Source organism: Oncorhynchus mykiss, chromosome 16, assembly GCF_057628025.1.
Source record: "Oncorhynchus mykiss isolate SJ-2025 chromosome 16, ASM5762802v1, whole genome shotgun sequence".
NCBI lineage: Eukaryota > Metazoa > Chordata > Actinopteri > Salmoniformes > Salmonidae > Oncorhynchus > Oncorhynchus mykiss.
This window is the reverse complement of record NC_143037.1, coordinates 30895224-30911321: the sequence shown is the minus strand read 5'-3', so window position 1 is coordinate 30911321 and position 16098 is coordinate 30895224. Positions and strand designations below refer to the sequence as shown.

The window sequence follows — 16098 nt, the reverse complement described above, 5'->3', positions numbered from 1 at the left end:
TGCTGATTGGCTGACAGCCATTGTATATCAGATTGTATACCATGGGTATGACAAAACATGTATTATTACCTCTCTAATTACGTCAGTAACCAGTTTATAATAGCAATAAGGCACCTCAGGGGTTTGTGGTATATGGCCAATATACAGTCGTGTCTAAAAGTTTTGAGAATGACACAAATATTAATTTCCACAAAGTTTGCTGCTTCAGTGTCTTTAGATATTTTTGTCAGATGTTACTATGGAATACTGAAGTATAATTACAAGTATTTCATAAGTGTCAAAGGCTTTTATTGACAATTACATGAAGTTGATGCAAAGAGTTAACCTTTCTGATCTCCCCATCCCGGATCCGGGATCGTGAATACAGACTCAAGCTCATTACCATAACGCAACGTTAACTATTCATGAAAATCGCAAATGAAATGAAATAAATATGCTAGCTCTCAAGCTTAGCCTTTTGTTAACAACACTGTCATCTCAGATTTTCAAAATATGCTTCTCAACCATTGCAAAACAAGCATTTGTGTAACAGCATTGATGGCTAACGTAGCATTCAGCGTAGCATTTAGCGTTAGCATTCAGCTGGCAACATTTACACAAAAAAACAGAAAAGCATTCCAATAAAATCATTTACCTTTGAAGAACTTCAGATGTTTTCAATGAGGAGACTCTCAGATAGCAAATGTTCAGTTTTTCCTGAAAGATTATTTGTTTAGGACAAATCGCTCCGTTTTCTGCGTCACGTTTAGCTATGAAAAAACCCCTGTATCCAGGATTGTGTAAATCTATCAGCAAGCTCATTAGCATAACACAACGTTAACTATTCATGAAAATGGCTAATGAAATGAAATTAATCTATTTGCTCTCAAGCTTAGCCTTTTGTTAACAACACTGTCATCTCAGATTTTCAAAATATGCTTTTGAACCATAGCTAAACAAGCATTTGTGTAAGAGTATTGATAGCCTAGCATTGCATTAAGCCTAGCATTCAGCATGCAACATTTTCCACAAAAAAACATAAAAGCATTCAAATAAAATAATTTACCTTTGAAGAACTTCAGATGTTTTCAATGAGGAGACTCTGTTAGATAGCAAATGTTCAGTTTTTACAAAAAATATAATTTGTGTCGACTAATCACTCCGTTTTGTTCATCACGTTTGGGTAAGAAAAAAAAATATAAAAAAATAAATAAATCATTAAAACGCAAACTTTTTTCCAAATTAACTCCATAATATCGACAGAAACATGGCAAACCATGTTTAGAATCAATCCTCAAGGTGTTTTTCACATATCTATCGACGATAAAATCCATCGTGGCAGTTTACTTTCTATTCTGAAGAAATGGAACGCGCATGGACTTACTGATTACGCACACAGGACACCGGGCGGGACACCAGGTAAATGTAGTCTCTTATGGTCAATCTTCCAATGATATGCCTACAAACACGTCACAATGCTGCACACACCTCGGGGAATATACAGAAAGCGCAGGCTCATTCCTGGCGCATTCACAGCCACATAAGGAGACATTGGAACACAGCGCCTTCAGAATCCGGGGCATTTCCTGTATGAAACATCATCTTGGTTTCGCCTGTTGCATTAGTTCTGGGGCACGCACAGATAATATCTTTGCAGTTTTGGAGACGTCAGAGTTGTGTCTTTCCAAGGCTGTCAATTCCATGCATAGTCGAGCATCTTTTCGTGACAAAATATTGCGCTTAAAACGGGCACGTCTTTTTATCCAATAATGACACAGCGCCCCTATAGGTTCAAGAGGTTAACTTCTCTGGGATATGTGGGACAATAGCGTCCCACCTCGCCAACAGCCAGTGAAATTGCAGGACACCAAATAAATAAAAAAAATAAATCCCATAATTAAAATTCCTCAAAGATAGAAGTGTTATACACCATTTTAAAGATGAACTTCTTGTAAATCCAGCCACAGTGTCCGATTTCAGAAAAGCTTTACGGTGAAAGCACACCAAACGATTATGTTAGGTCAGCATCTAGTCACAGAAAACCATACAGCCATTTTCCAGCCAAGGAGAGGGCTCACAGAAGTCAGAAATATCGATTAACTTAATCACTAACCTTTGATGATCTTCATCATATGGCACTCACAGGACTTCATGTTACACAATAAATGTGTGTTTTATTCAATAAAGTTAATCTTTATGTCAAAAAACCTCATTTGAAATTGGTGTGTTATGTTCAGAAATGCATTGTCTCAAACAAACATCCGGTGAAAGTGCAGAGAACCACATCAAATTACAGAAATACTCATAATTAACATTGATAAAAGATACAGGTGTTGAGCATGGAATTATAGATAAACTTCTCCTTAATGCAACCCCTGTGTCAGATTTCAAAAAGGCTTTATGGCGAAAGCACACCTTGCGATTATGTTAGGCCAGCACCTAGCCACAAAAACATACAGCCATTTTCCAAAGAAGGAGAGGTGTCAGAAAAGTCAGAAATAGCGTTAGAAGTATTCACTTACCTTTGATTATCTAGATCGGAATGCACTCCCAGGAATCCTAGTTCCACAATAAATGTTTGTTTTGTTAGATAAAGTCCATAATTTATGTTCAAATACCTCCTATTTGTTTGCGCGTTTAGCCCAGTAATCCAAATGCTCAATGCGCGATCGCTTAGTTCCGGCGAAAAATTTAAAAAGTTATATTACAGTTTGTAAAAACATGTCAAACGATGTATAGACTCGATCTTTATGATGTTTTTATCATAAATCTTCACTAATGTTTCAACCTGACAATTCCTTTGTCTTTAGAAATTAAAAGGAACGAAGCTACCTCTCGTGGCCATGCGCATGATTTAGCTCATGGCATACTGCCAGACACCTGACTCAAACAGCACTCATTTGTTCCCCCTTTACAGTAGAAACAAGGTTCTAAAGACTGTTAACATCTAGTGGAAGCCTTAGGAAGTGCAATATGACCACAAAGACACTGATAGGCAAAGACTTGAAAACCTACAAACCTCAGATTTCCCACTTCCTGGTTGGATTTTGTCTCTGTTTTTTACATGCCATATGAGTTATGTTATACTCACAGACATCATTCAAACAGTTTTAGAAACTTCCGAGTGTTTTCTATCCAAGTTTACTAAATATATGCATATTCTAGCTTTTAGGCCTGAGTAGCAGGCAGTTTACTCTGGGCCCCTTATTATCCAAGCTACACAATACTGCCCCCCAGTCCAAAATATGTTTAATTTATGGTTTATTTGAACAGGGAAATGTACCAAACCTAAGCTTAAGCATTTAATGCGTGGAACTATCATAATTATATTTATTAAATCCACCTTGCATCGATCAACTTCTTATGGGCAGGTAGGACGGTAGTGTCCCACCTGGCCAAATTGCAGATCGCGAAATTCAAAAGACAGTACTATAAATATTTAACTTTCATAAAATCACAAGTGTAATACATCAAAATAAAGCTTAACTTCTTGTTAATCCAGACGCTGTGTCATATTTCAAAAAGGCTTTACGGCGAAAGCAAACCATGCAATTACCTGAGGACAGCGCCCCACATACAAACACATGAAAAACATATTTCAACCAGGCAGGTGCGACACAAAAGTCAGAAATAGCGATATAAAAAATGCCTTACCTTTGAGGATCTTCTTCTGTTGACACTTCTTAAGCTCTCAGTTACATCACAAATGGTCCTTTTGTTTGATAATGTCATTCTTTATATCCGTAAAAACTCAGTTTAGCTGACGCGCTTCAGTCAATAATCCACCCAGTTTCCCTCCATCAAAATGCATACAAAGTTAATCCCAAACGTTACTAATAAACTTTTCCAAACAAGTCAAACAACATTTCTAATCAAACCTTAGGTACCCTAATACGTAAATAAACGATACAATTTAAGACGGAGAATTGTTATTGTCTTTATCGGAGAAAAATAACAAAGAACGAGCTCTCTTCCACGTGCTTGGAAACACTACAGCCAAAATGGGAGCCGCCTAAGAAACAATACAATTTCTGGGTCATTTTTTAAAAAACAAGCGTGAAACTCTTTCTAAAGATTGTTGACATCTAGTGGAAGCCCTAGGAACTAAAATCTGGGCCTTAAAATAAAAGTGAAAGCCATTGAAAATAATGGTAGGCTGAAATTTGTTTTTTTGGCGATGGTTTGTACTCGGGGTTTCGCCTGCCATATCAGTTATGTTATATTCACAGACATAATTTTAACAGTTTTAGAAACGTTAGAGTGGTTTCTATCCAAATCTACCAATTATATGCATATTCTAGCTTCTGGCCCTGAGTAACAGGCAGGTCACTTTGGGCACGCTTTTCATCCGGACGTCAAAATACTGCCCCCTACCCAAGAGAGGTTAAAATTCAAAATTCTAATCTGGGTCTGTGCCCCACATTGGCCACCTCATTTAAAATGTTCTGGTCAAATGTTTGCCACTGATGTGAAAGTTAAATTACACAAAATAATATAAGTTTAAATATATCCATGACATATAAACAGTAAAAAAAAGAAACGTCCCTTTTTCAGAACCTTGCCTTTCAAAGATAATGCGGAAAATCCAAATAACTTCACAGATCTTCATCGAAAAGGGTTTAAACACTGTTTCCCATGCTTGTTCAATGAACCACAAACAATTAATGAACATGCACCTGTGGAACGGTCGTTAAGACATAAACAGCTTACAGACGGTAGGCAATTAAGGTCACAGTTATGAAAACTAAGGACACTAAAGAGGCCTTTCTAAACACCAAAAGAACGATGCCCAGGGTCCCTGCTCATCTATGTGAACATGCCTTAGGCATGCTGCAAGGAGGCATGAGGACTGCAGATGTGGCCAGGCCAATAAATTGCAATGTCCGTACTGTGAGACGCCTAAGACAGCGCTACAGGGAGACAGGACGGACAGCTGATCATCCTCACAGTGGCAGACCATGTGTAACAACACCTGCACAGGATCGGTACAGCCGAACATCACCCCTACAGGGTGAGAGCTAAGGCCATTCTCTCCAGAAATGTCTGGGAACTTGCAGGTGTCTTGGTAGAAGAGTTGGGTAACATCCCACATCAAGAACTGGCAAATCTGGTGCAGTCCATGAGGAGGAGATGCACTGCAGTACTTAATGCAGCTGGTGGCTACACCAGATCCTGGCTGTTACTTTTGATTTTTGACCCGCCCTTTGTTCAGGGACACATTATTCAATTTATGTTAGTCACATGTCTGTGGAACTTGTTCAGTTTATGTCTCAGTTGTTGAATCTTGTTATGTTCATACAATTATTTACACGTGTTAAGTTTGCTGGAAAATAAACGCAGTTGACAGTGAGGGGACGTTTCAATTTTTGCTGAGTTTACAGGAGAATTGACAATTGAATAAAATATAAAAAATTATAATATTATGTTGAGATGGAGCCGCCACTCGTGCATGTATCGCTAAAATCAATCGGAGGTAAAATATTCCAACCTAGGTATAAAGTGATCTATAAAAATGTTCAACTCCATGATGCTTTATGTTAAAAACTACCTGAAAAATACACAAGAAATACACGACTCCGATGCACATTTGTTTTGTTGGACATTCTTCTGGCCCGGCGAATATAAGCTCTGGAAAAAATACCCACAGGGGGAAAAAACAAGGTTTTACTTGGTTTTGTTACAGAGAAAACAATCAAGCATTTTATCTGGCCAGTTTACTTTCAAATGCAGAGATAGGCTTAGTTAATTAGTCTATATGTCTAGCTACATACAGGTATAGATTTACATTGAACTACTCTATATTTCAACATAGCATACTGTATATAGGCTATATAAAAACCATGCAAATAAGTGTATGAACTTACATTTATTCTCTCTGGTAGCCTAGGCTACTGTGTACTATCCCTGCATCATATTGCATAGGCTATTGAGCCTATGTGGAACAAGAAATACACAACTCCGTGGATTGGACAATTCAAAGAATTCAATCCCTTTTGTTTCAATATGAACCCTTTTCTTTTACAAGTTAATATGTTTTATGTTAATATGTTTTCCACTAGTTTTAGGCTGGGTTTCTGTACAGCACCTTGAGATATCAGCTGATGTAAGAAGGGCTATATAAATACATTTGAATTGATGTGATTTATTGATACATGCATGGATGGAGAACATGCATCTATTTGCTTAAGCCCTACTTGTCCTTGGCAAACATGATCAAAAAATGATAATCAAATCATGGCAAAACCATCTGTGTGATAATGAATTCAGTGCATCATTGTCTATCAATATCGTAAATAGGCCTATGCTTTCCATAAGACCACAGTAAATGCACAATCAGCTTATACTCCCATGGGTAGGCCTATATGGTACAACATTTTGTTAAAAAGTGGGGTTAGAATGGTTTTAATTGTCATTTTTGGATAAAATACATTGTAATGTCAAAGTAGATTTTTTTAATTTTTTTTATTTTTAAAAACTAATGGAAAATATAACATGCTTGTATATTAGCCTACTAAAAGTTTCCTTACATGAAAATACACAGCGATTTCTATGAAATTCAATCTGAAAGAGAGCAAATCTCATTTGGGCTTTTCTGATCCGCAGATCTGACCCATTAGTATCTCCCCTGGAGTTGGTAGTGGTTCTCTAAATGGCAGAGAACATGTGGTAAAACCCCTTGCATCTTTGAAGTTTAGACAGTAACAGGAGCCTAATATTTGGGACAGTAACTGAAGTCTGGACACTGACAGTAAGGCCTCACATGAAGCCTATTATAATATTAACTTCTTTAGAATGAACTGTTTCTTGCAGTAAAATGACAGACCAAATGTTAATTTGTCACACACACAAGTCAGTCAATCAATCACACACTCAATTACACACTCACACACACACACACACACACACACACACACACACACACACACACACACACACACACACACACACACACACACACACACACACACACACACACACACACACACACACACACACACACACACACACACACACAGAGCTCTCAATTATTCACATGTTCACCCACAGACAACTAATGTAAGTAAGAGTTGAACTTAAAAAAAAACGTCTGTGTTTGCTTCAATTTAATCTTATCTGAACGGGATGTCCAACTGTGTTTTTAAAAGGTAATTAATTAACTGTTGCTGAAAACACTAATTAGTTAAAATACCACCAATCTACTGGAGATGTAGATAAATTACTACACTGAACAAAAATCTAAATGCAACAATTTACAGTTCATATAAGGAAATCAGCCAATTGAAATAAATTCCTTAATCTATGGATTTCACATAACTGGGAATACAGATATGCACCTGTTGGTCACAGATACCTTAAAAAAAATGTGGGGGTTGATCAGAAAATCAGTCAGTACCTGGTGTGACCACCATTTGCCCGACACTTCTCCTTCGCATAGACTGTTGATTGTGGCCTGTGGAATGTTATCCCACTCCTCTTCAATGGCTGTGTGATGTTGCTGGATATTGGCGGGAACAGGAACATGCTGTCGTGCACGTCACAGCTTCCCGGAATTGCGACCTGAGGCCTTGCATTATCATGCTGAAACATGAGGTGGTGGCGGCGGATGAATGGCATGACAGTGGGCCTCAGGATCTCTGTGCATTCAAATTGCCATCGATAAAATGCAATTGTGTTCCTTTTCTGTAGCTTATGCCTGCCCATACCACAACCCCACCGCCTTCATGGGACACTCTTTTCATAACGTTGACATCAGCAAACCGCTCGCCCACACGACTCCACACACGCTGTCTGCCATCTGCCCTGTACAGTTGAAACTGGGATTAATCCGTGAGGAACACACATCTCCAGTCTGCCAGTGGCCATCGAAGGTGAGCATTTACCCACTGAAGTCAGTCACGATGCCACGATGCCAGCTGAACTGTTGTCAAGTCAAGAACCTGGTGAGGGTGACGAGCACACAGATGAGCTTCACTGAGACGATTTCTGACAGTTTTTGCAGAAATTCTTCGGTTGTGCATACCCACAGTTTCATCAGCTGTCTGAATGGCTGGTCTCAGTCGATCCCGCAGGTGAAGAAGCTGGATGTGGAGATCCTGGGCTGGTGGGGTTGTGATACATGGTCAGAGGTTGTGAGGCCGGTTGGACGTACTGCCAAATTCTCTAAAACGACATTGAAGGCTTCTTGTGGTAGAGAAACTGACATTACATTCTCTGGCAACAGCTCTGGTGTACATTCCTGCAGTCAGCATGTCAATTGCACGCTCCCTCATCACTTGAGAAATCTGTGGCATTGTATTGTGTGCCAAACCTGCACCTTTTAGAGTGGTCTTTTATTGTCCCCAGGACAAGGTGCACCTGTGTAATGATCATGCTGTTTCATGCTTCTTGATATGCCACACCTGTCAGGTGCATGGATTATCTTGGCAAAGAAGAAATGCTTACTAACAGGGATGTAAACAACATTTGAGAACAACATTTTAAAGAAATAAGGAAATAATATTTTTGTGCATATGGAAGATTTCTGGGATATTTTATTTCAGTTCATGAAACACTTTACACCAACACTTTACATGTTGCATTTATATTTTTATTCAGTGTAGTTGAACTACATGTAGTGGAGCTACTCCCCAACACTTGTAGGTTCGATCCCTTCAACCAACTTTTGCCCATTCTGTTCCCCTACCCTTTCTAACCTCTCATGCTGTACTGCCTGAATACAAGCCCCCAATGAATGGAGAGTGGAATTACACTCTGTTTTAAAAACAAATATTTGCTGTACATAGAAAAGATAGTGTATTACTCACAGGATGTTGATAAGTTATTGTCTGTCTGTCTGTCTGTCTGTCTGTCTGTCTGTCTGTCTGTCTGTCTGTTAGAATGTGGGAGGCGGTACGTCCGTCCTGCGCGTGGTGGCCACAGACCGTGACATCGGGCCCAACGCCATGCTCTTCTACTACATCACCTCAGGTAACAAGGATCTCACCTTCCGGATGGACCGCATGACCGGTGAGATGGTGACACGACCATCCCCACCTGACCGCGAGCGCCAGCAGGAGTACCGGCTGATCATGATGGTGGAGGACGACGGCACGCCGTCACTATCGGTGAGTCGGAGAGCAGGGTTATTTCGGGATCAAAAAGAAGCTTAGGTGGTGAGCACGGCAGGAGGCGTGGTAATGAGCACGGTCGGCCGTTGGTGTGGCTACATTTTAGAGATTTTTTGGGGAGCCCTTATCTTGGCACTGTCGATGTTGTTTTGAATTTTGACCCTAATTCCCTGCAATTCTACGAATTTCTCCATGTAACAAAAACATTTTGGGGGCAGTTTAAAAGCTAATTTCACGCCACAAATTTCTTGTTACCAAACTATAGTTTTGACATCTACTTTGTGCATGACACAAGTCATTTTTCCAACAATTATTTACAGACAGATTGTTTCACTTATAATTTACTGTATCACAATTCCCGTTTGTCAGAAGTTTACATGCACTAAGTTGACTGTGGCTTTAAACAGCTTGGAAAATTCCAGAAAATGATGTGATGGCTTTAGAAGCTTCTGATAGGCTAATTGACATCATTTTTGTCAATTGGAGGTGTACCTGTGGATGTATTTCAATGCATACCATCAAACTCAGTGCCTCTTTGCTTGACATCATGGGGAAATCAATAGAAATCATCCAAGACCTCAGAAAAAAAATTGTAGACATCCACAATTCTGGTTGATCCTTGGGAGCAATTTCCAAACGCCTGAAGGTCCCGCGTTCATCTATACAAACAATAGAACGCAAGTATAAACACCATGGGACCACGCAGCCGTCATACCGCTCAGGAAGGAGACGTACATTTTGGAGAAATATCCTCTGGTCTGATGAAACAGAAATTGAACTGTTTGGCCATAATGACCATCATTATTTTTGGAGGAAAAAGTGGGAGGCTTGCAAGCCGAAGAACACCATCCCAACCGTAAAGCACGGGGGTGGCAGCATGTTGAGATGTGTCTGTTACTTGAACTCTGTGAAGCATTTATTTCAGCTGAAATTTCTGAGGCTGGTATCTCTTATGAACTCATCCTCTGCAGCAGACGTAACTTTGGGTCTTCCTTTCCTGTGGCGGTCCAGTTTCATCATAGTGCTTGGTAGTTTTTGCGACTGCACTTGAAGAAACTTTAAAAGTTCTTGAAATTTTCCAAATTGACTTACCTTCATGTCTTAAAGTACTGATGGACTGCCATTTGTCTTTGCTTATTTGAGCTGTTCTTGCCATAATATGGACTTGGTCTTTTACCAAATAGGGCTATATTCTGTGCACCATCCTTACCTTGTCACAACACAACTGATTGGGTCAAACACATTAAGAAGGAAATACATTCCACAAATTAACTTTTAACAAGGCACACCTTTTAATTGAAATGCATTCCAGGTGATTACCTCATGAAGCTAGTTGAGAGAATGCCAAGAGTGTGCAACGCTATCATCAAGGCAAAGGGTGGCTACTTTGAAGAACCTCAAATATAAAATACTTTTTTCGTTACTACATGATTCCATATGTGTTATTCTATTGTTTTGATGTCTTCACTATTATTCTACAATGTAGAAAATAGTTAAAATAAAGAAAAACCATTGAATGAGTAGGTTTGTCCAACTTTTTGACTGGTACTCTAGATCTTTTAAAAATTGAGTATCAAAATTATTAGTGTGCTGGAGTTGATTTTTTAATCAATAATGTACAGTTTGTGCCCTCAGCATGCTTTTTTTACACCCTTTTCTGTCTCATCACCAGTCATCGACTACCATCTACGTGCGTATAGTGGATGAGAACGACAACGCGCCAGAGTTTCCAGAGGAAGAGTATGTGACGGTGCTGAGCGAGGGCCCCAACACCGTGGGTGCCATTATTGCCACGGTAACCGCCATCGACCCAGACGAGGGCCTCAATGGCACCCTGCGATATGCCATCGACCACGGAAACCTGGACATCACCTTCCACATCAATCACACTACCGTAAGAATATGGACAGATATTTTACTCTGATACCTAACCTATTTTGTTCTGTGCAGACCTTGGTTTTTCTACTATTTGAAAACCCTTCAGATAGTTTAGCTGTGATTGATTGCGCTTTCCTTGCGCATTCAAAGAAATAGAAAAATCAAATTAAATGTTAGTCATCGCATGTTCCGAATACAACAGATCTAGACTTAACCATGAAAAGCTTTTCTATGAGTTTAAAAATAATAATAATAAAAAGAAAAGTTGTAACACAAGGAATAAAATACACAAGAATGGAGCTATATACAGGGAGTGCTATATACCAGATCAATGTGCAGGAGTAATTGGTTGTAATCCTGAATGCTTATTGGTTAAAACAGCATTCCAGCTGATTTCTCTTCCACATTTACCACCAGCTAAATCTATGACGTTAAAATACCTATTTACTCTATTCCATGTGACTACGCAATCCACTGTCACATCAGCCCAGCCAGGTAATTTATAAATTTGATCTCCACTATAAAAAGCATCTAGACATAATCTCACATTTCTTTTAGACTAAAGTTTAGTTTTCAATAACGGAGATTTGTATAAACCTTGCTGTCTGTCTCTCCGGCATTTGCAACATTGTTTCGATATTGAAATTCAATCCCCAGCTTTCCCATAGTAATGAACGTGTTGGGAGTCGGGATGAGACAGACAGGTAGGCATCTTTTCTCAGTTAGCTGAAATCATGAATCAGCATAATTTTTATGGATATATACAAATAACTATCAATAGAAAACAGGTCAAATGAAGTGCAGCTAGTTTGAAGTCTTTTCGGCTTCAGTTTGAAGTTATTGTGTTAGCTGTGTTACTGGATAGATCTTCTGAACAACAATGTCCTGAAGAGAGAGCACGTTTTCTACACCAGGCAAAATCACGCCTCAATTAGCTCATTGTTATGGGTTTATCCAATTAAATGTCACTAGAAAACAGCTGCACTGTTTGACGTTACTGTAAGTTAGCCGTAGTTTGCTAGCTAGCAAGCAAGAGATAAAAACGTTGCCAGCCAGTTTGGCAATGGAACATTTAGAATGAACGACTGGGTTGTTCCAAAGATACAGAACAAAAAGACTGAATGACTGGGTTGAGTCTCTGGCAACCAAACCAATAAAATGAATGACCAGCCGGCTTGGGTAGCAACTCTATATTTGTGTCTGGACTGTATCTTGTGGAAGGATGAAATAGTATGAATAAATTCATCAAAATAAAATTAATGAAAATATGTAAATAACTATTTGAATATGTTGGTAACCCGTTGTATAAAAGTGATAACATCGTGTCAATATGTCCCCCAAACACTGGCTTCTCGGGCATTGTCCCTTTTTTTAAATTTTTGCCTAAATGACATACCCAAATCTAACTGCCTGTAGCTGAGGCCCTGAGGCAAGGATATGCATATTCTTGGTAGCATTTGAAAGGAAACACTTTGAGGATTTTGGAAATGTGAATTGAATGTAATATTGAATTGAATACAACACATTTGATTTGGTAGAAGAAAATACAAAGAAAAAACCAACCGGTCTTTTTCTACCATCATCTTTGAAATGCAAGAGAAAGGTTCTAGCCAGTTCTAGCCATCACTCTGGTTGTAATTCCGATAGTGTCCACAAGATGGCAGCAGTGTATGTGCAAAGTTGATGGATGGATAACTTGAAGTATGAGTGAACTACAAGACTTTTAGTGTGAAGTCCCCAGGTACATTTGGGCAAATCGTGAAGGAGCCATTCGCATTCATATTACATTTTTCTTCAAGAATATCGTCAAATCTGTATACTTTGATTTAGCTTTCCAAGTGTTAGTAGCCATATTATAAGTTCAACATTTGCTAAATAACCAGTTCATTACCAGTTCATAACTTCATAAATCTGAATATTGTTACAATTTTTGTCCAAAATGAAAAGGCCTGCTGTCGTACAAGGTTAGTAGCTACATTTTATGACATATGCATGGTTTCCGGATACTCCCGTAAATCCCAGCTCATTGGCTATCTAGCTAGCTTTGTTTGACCCCGATTAGCGCTTATTTGACAAAGATACAATCATTCAAGTGATGACCGCCCGCTTCATCGGCGTGCCATGAAGGCGTCGCTCTCTGACCATAGGATATACTACACCCCTAATGATATGAAGTCTTGTTACCTTCTAAGATCTCCTAGGAATACATACAAACGTGATTTGACTCATTTTTTTTTACCCTTTTTAGGACATGAAAAAGGATTTTATCGAACAAAACAACACCATGTTATTTCTGGGACCCTATCTCTCAGCCCCCTCTTGTACTCCCTGTTCACCAATAACTGTGTAGCGACACACGTCCCCATCTTAATCATCAAGCTTGCTGACGACACAACAACGATGACCAACAAATTGGAAGCCAACTCTAGATTTAATTTTGGATTGGAGATGCTTAGTGTGAGTCTGGAAGGAGAGTTTACAGTCTAGCCAGAAACCTAGGTATTTGTAGTTGTCCACATATTCTAAGTCAGAACCGTCCAGAGTAGTGATGCTAGTCAGGCGGGGGGTTGCGAGCAGCAATCGGTTGAAGAGCATGCACTTAGTTTTACGAGAATTTAAAAGCAGTTGGAGGCCTCGGAAGGAGTGTTGTATGGCATTGAAGCTCGTTTGGAGGGTTGTTGACAGTGTCCAAAGAAGGGCCAGATGTATACAGAATGGTGTCATCTGCGTAGAGGTGGATCAGAGAGTCACCAGCAGCGAGAGCGACATCATTGATGTATACAGATAAATGAGTCGGCCCGGGAATTGAACCCTGTGGCACGCCATAGAGACTGCCGGAGGTCCGGACAATTTGTCACACTGAACTCGATCTGAGAAGTAGTTGGTGAACCAGGCGAGGCAGTCATTTGAGAAGCCAAGGCTATTGAGTCTGCCGATAAGAGCACAGTGTTTGACAGAGTCGATGAAGACGGTTGCACAGTACTGTCTTTTGTCGATTGCAGTTATGATATCGTTTAGGACCTTGAGCGTGGCTGAGGTGCACCCATGACCAGCTTGGTAACCAGATTGCATAGTGGAGTAGGTACGGTGGGATTTGAAATGGTCGGTGATCTGTTTGTTTATTGGGATCGGTGTCCCGCTTGCGTGCAGCTACGACAACATCCGGTGAAATTGCCGAAATTCAAAATACAAAAATCGTAATATTAAAAATTCATGAAAATACAAGTTGTCAGATTTCAAAAAGGCTTTACGGCGAAATGATACCATGAGATTATCTGAGGACAGCGCCCCACATCAAAATACTTTTTCAAAACAGCACAGGAGTCACAAAATCTCAAATAGCGATAAAATAAATCACTTACCACTTAGATCTTCCTCCTTTTGCAAGGGTCCCTTGCTTGTTCGATAAAGTCCCTCTTAATTTCCAAAAAACAACTTTGTAAAGACTGTTGACATCTATTTGTTTTTCCTATAGGCTAGCATTGAAATGACATGTGACCTCAAAAACACATTTTCTGGATGGATTTTCCCGAGTAGGGGTAGCCAGGTGGAAAGCATGGCCAATGATCAATTATCCTAGATTTATCGGTGGTGACAATGTTTCCTATCAGTGCAGTGGGCAGCTGGGAGGAGGTGCTCTTATTCTTCATGGACTTTACAGTGTCCCAAAACTTTTTGGAAATTGTGCTACAGGATGCAACTTTCTGTTTGAAAAAGATAGCCGTATCTTTCCTAACTGCCTGTGTATATTGGTTCCTGACTTCCCTGAAAAGTTACATATCGAGGGGGCTATTCGATGCTAATGCAGAATGCAACAGGATATTTTTTGTGCTGGTCAAGGGCAGTCAAGTCTGGGATGAACCAAGAGCTATATTTGTTCTTAGTTCTACATTTTGTTGAATGGGGCATGCTTATTTAAGATGGAAGGGAAAGCACTTTTAAAGAGCAATCAGCTATCCTTTACTGACGGGATGAGGTCAATAATCTTCCTGGATACCCGGGCCAGGTCGATTAGAAAGGCCTGCTCGCTGAAGTGTTTTAGGGAGCGTTTGACAGTGATGAGGGGTGGTCATTTCACTGTGGATTACGCATGCGGTGCCACCCATTACGCACACAGGCAATGCGGCAATGATTGCTGAGATCCTGGTTGAAGACAGCAGAGGTGTATTAAGAGGGCAAGTTGATCAGGATGATATCTAAGAGGGTGCCCATGGTTACAGATTTGTGGTTGTACCTGGTAATTTGTGTGAGATTGAGGGCATCTAGCTTAGATTGTAGGACAGTCGGGGTGTTAAGCATGTCCCAGTTTAGGTCACATAACAGTAGGAGCTCTGAAGATAGATGGGGGCAATCAATTCACATATGGTGCCCAGGGCACAACTGGGGGCTGAGGGTGGTCTATAACAAGCGGCAGTGGTGAGACACTTGTTTCTGGAAAGGTGCATTTCTTTAAGTAGAAGCTTGAACTGTTTGGGCACAGACCTGGACAGCATGACAGAACTCTGCAGGCTGTCTATGCAGTAGATTGAACTCCACCCCCTTTGGCAGTTCTATCTTGGCAGAAAATGTTATAGTTAGGGATGGAAATTTCTGGATTTTTGGTGGACTTTCTAAGCCAGGATTCAGACACGGCTAGGACATCCAGGTTGGCAGAGTGTGCTAAAGCATTGTATAAAACAAGCTTAGGGAAGAGGCTTCTAATGTTAACATGCATGAAACCAAGGCTTTTGCGGTTACAGAAGTCAACAACTGAGAGTGCCTGGGGAATGGGAGTGGAGCTAGGCGCAGCAGGTCCTGGATTAACCTCTACATCACCAGAGAAACAGAGGAGGAGTAGGATAAGTGTACGTCTAAAGGCTATAAGAACTGGTCGTCTAGTGCGTTCGGAAAACAGAGAGTAAAAGGAGCAGGTTTCTGGGCACGGAAGAATAGATTCAAGGCATGATGTACAGACAAGGCTAGGACTTGAATACAGTGGAGGTAAACCTAGACATTGAGTGACGATGAGAGAGGTTTTGTCTCTAGAGACACCATTTAAACCAGGTAAGGTCACCGCATGTGTGGGAGGTGGAACAAAAGGGCTAGCTAAGGTATATTGAGCATGTCTGGAGGCTCTACAGTGAAATAAGAAAAT

General features: G+C 40.1%; 1 protein-coding gene across 1 annotated transcript in view; it reads left to right on the top strand.

Moving 5' to 3' along the window:
- Positions 1-16098, top strand: part of LOC110492868 (cadherin-23) — a 582104-nt gene that overhangs the window by 452491 nt on the left and 113515 nt on the right. The window contains exons 36-37 of the mRNA XM_036946709.2: positions 8856-9083; positions 10759-10980. Coding sequence (XP_036802604.1) covers positions 8856-9083; positions 10759-10980 — 450 coding nt within the window. The remainder of the gene's footprint in view (positions 1-8855; positions 9084-10758; positions 10981-16098) is intronic.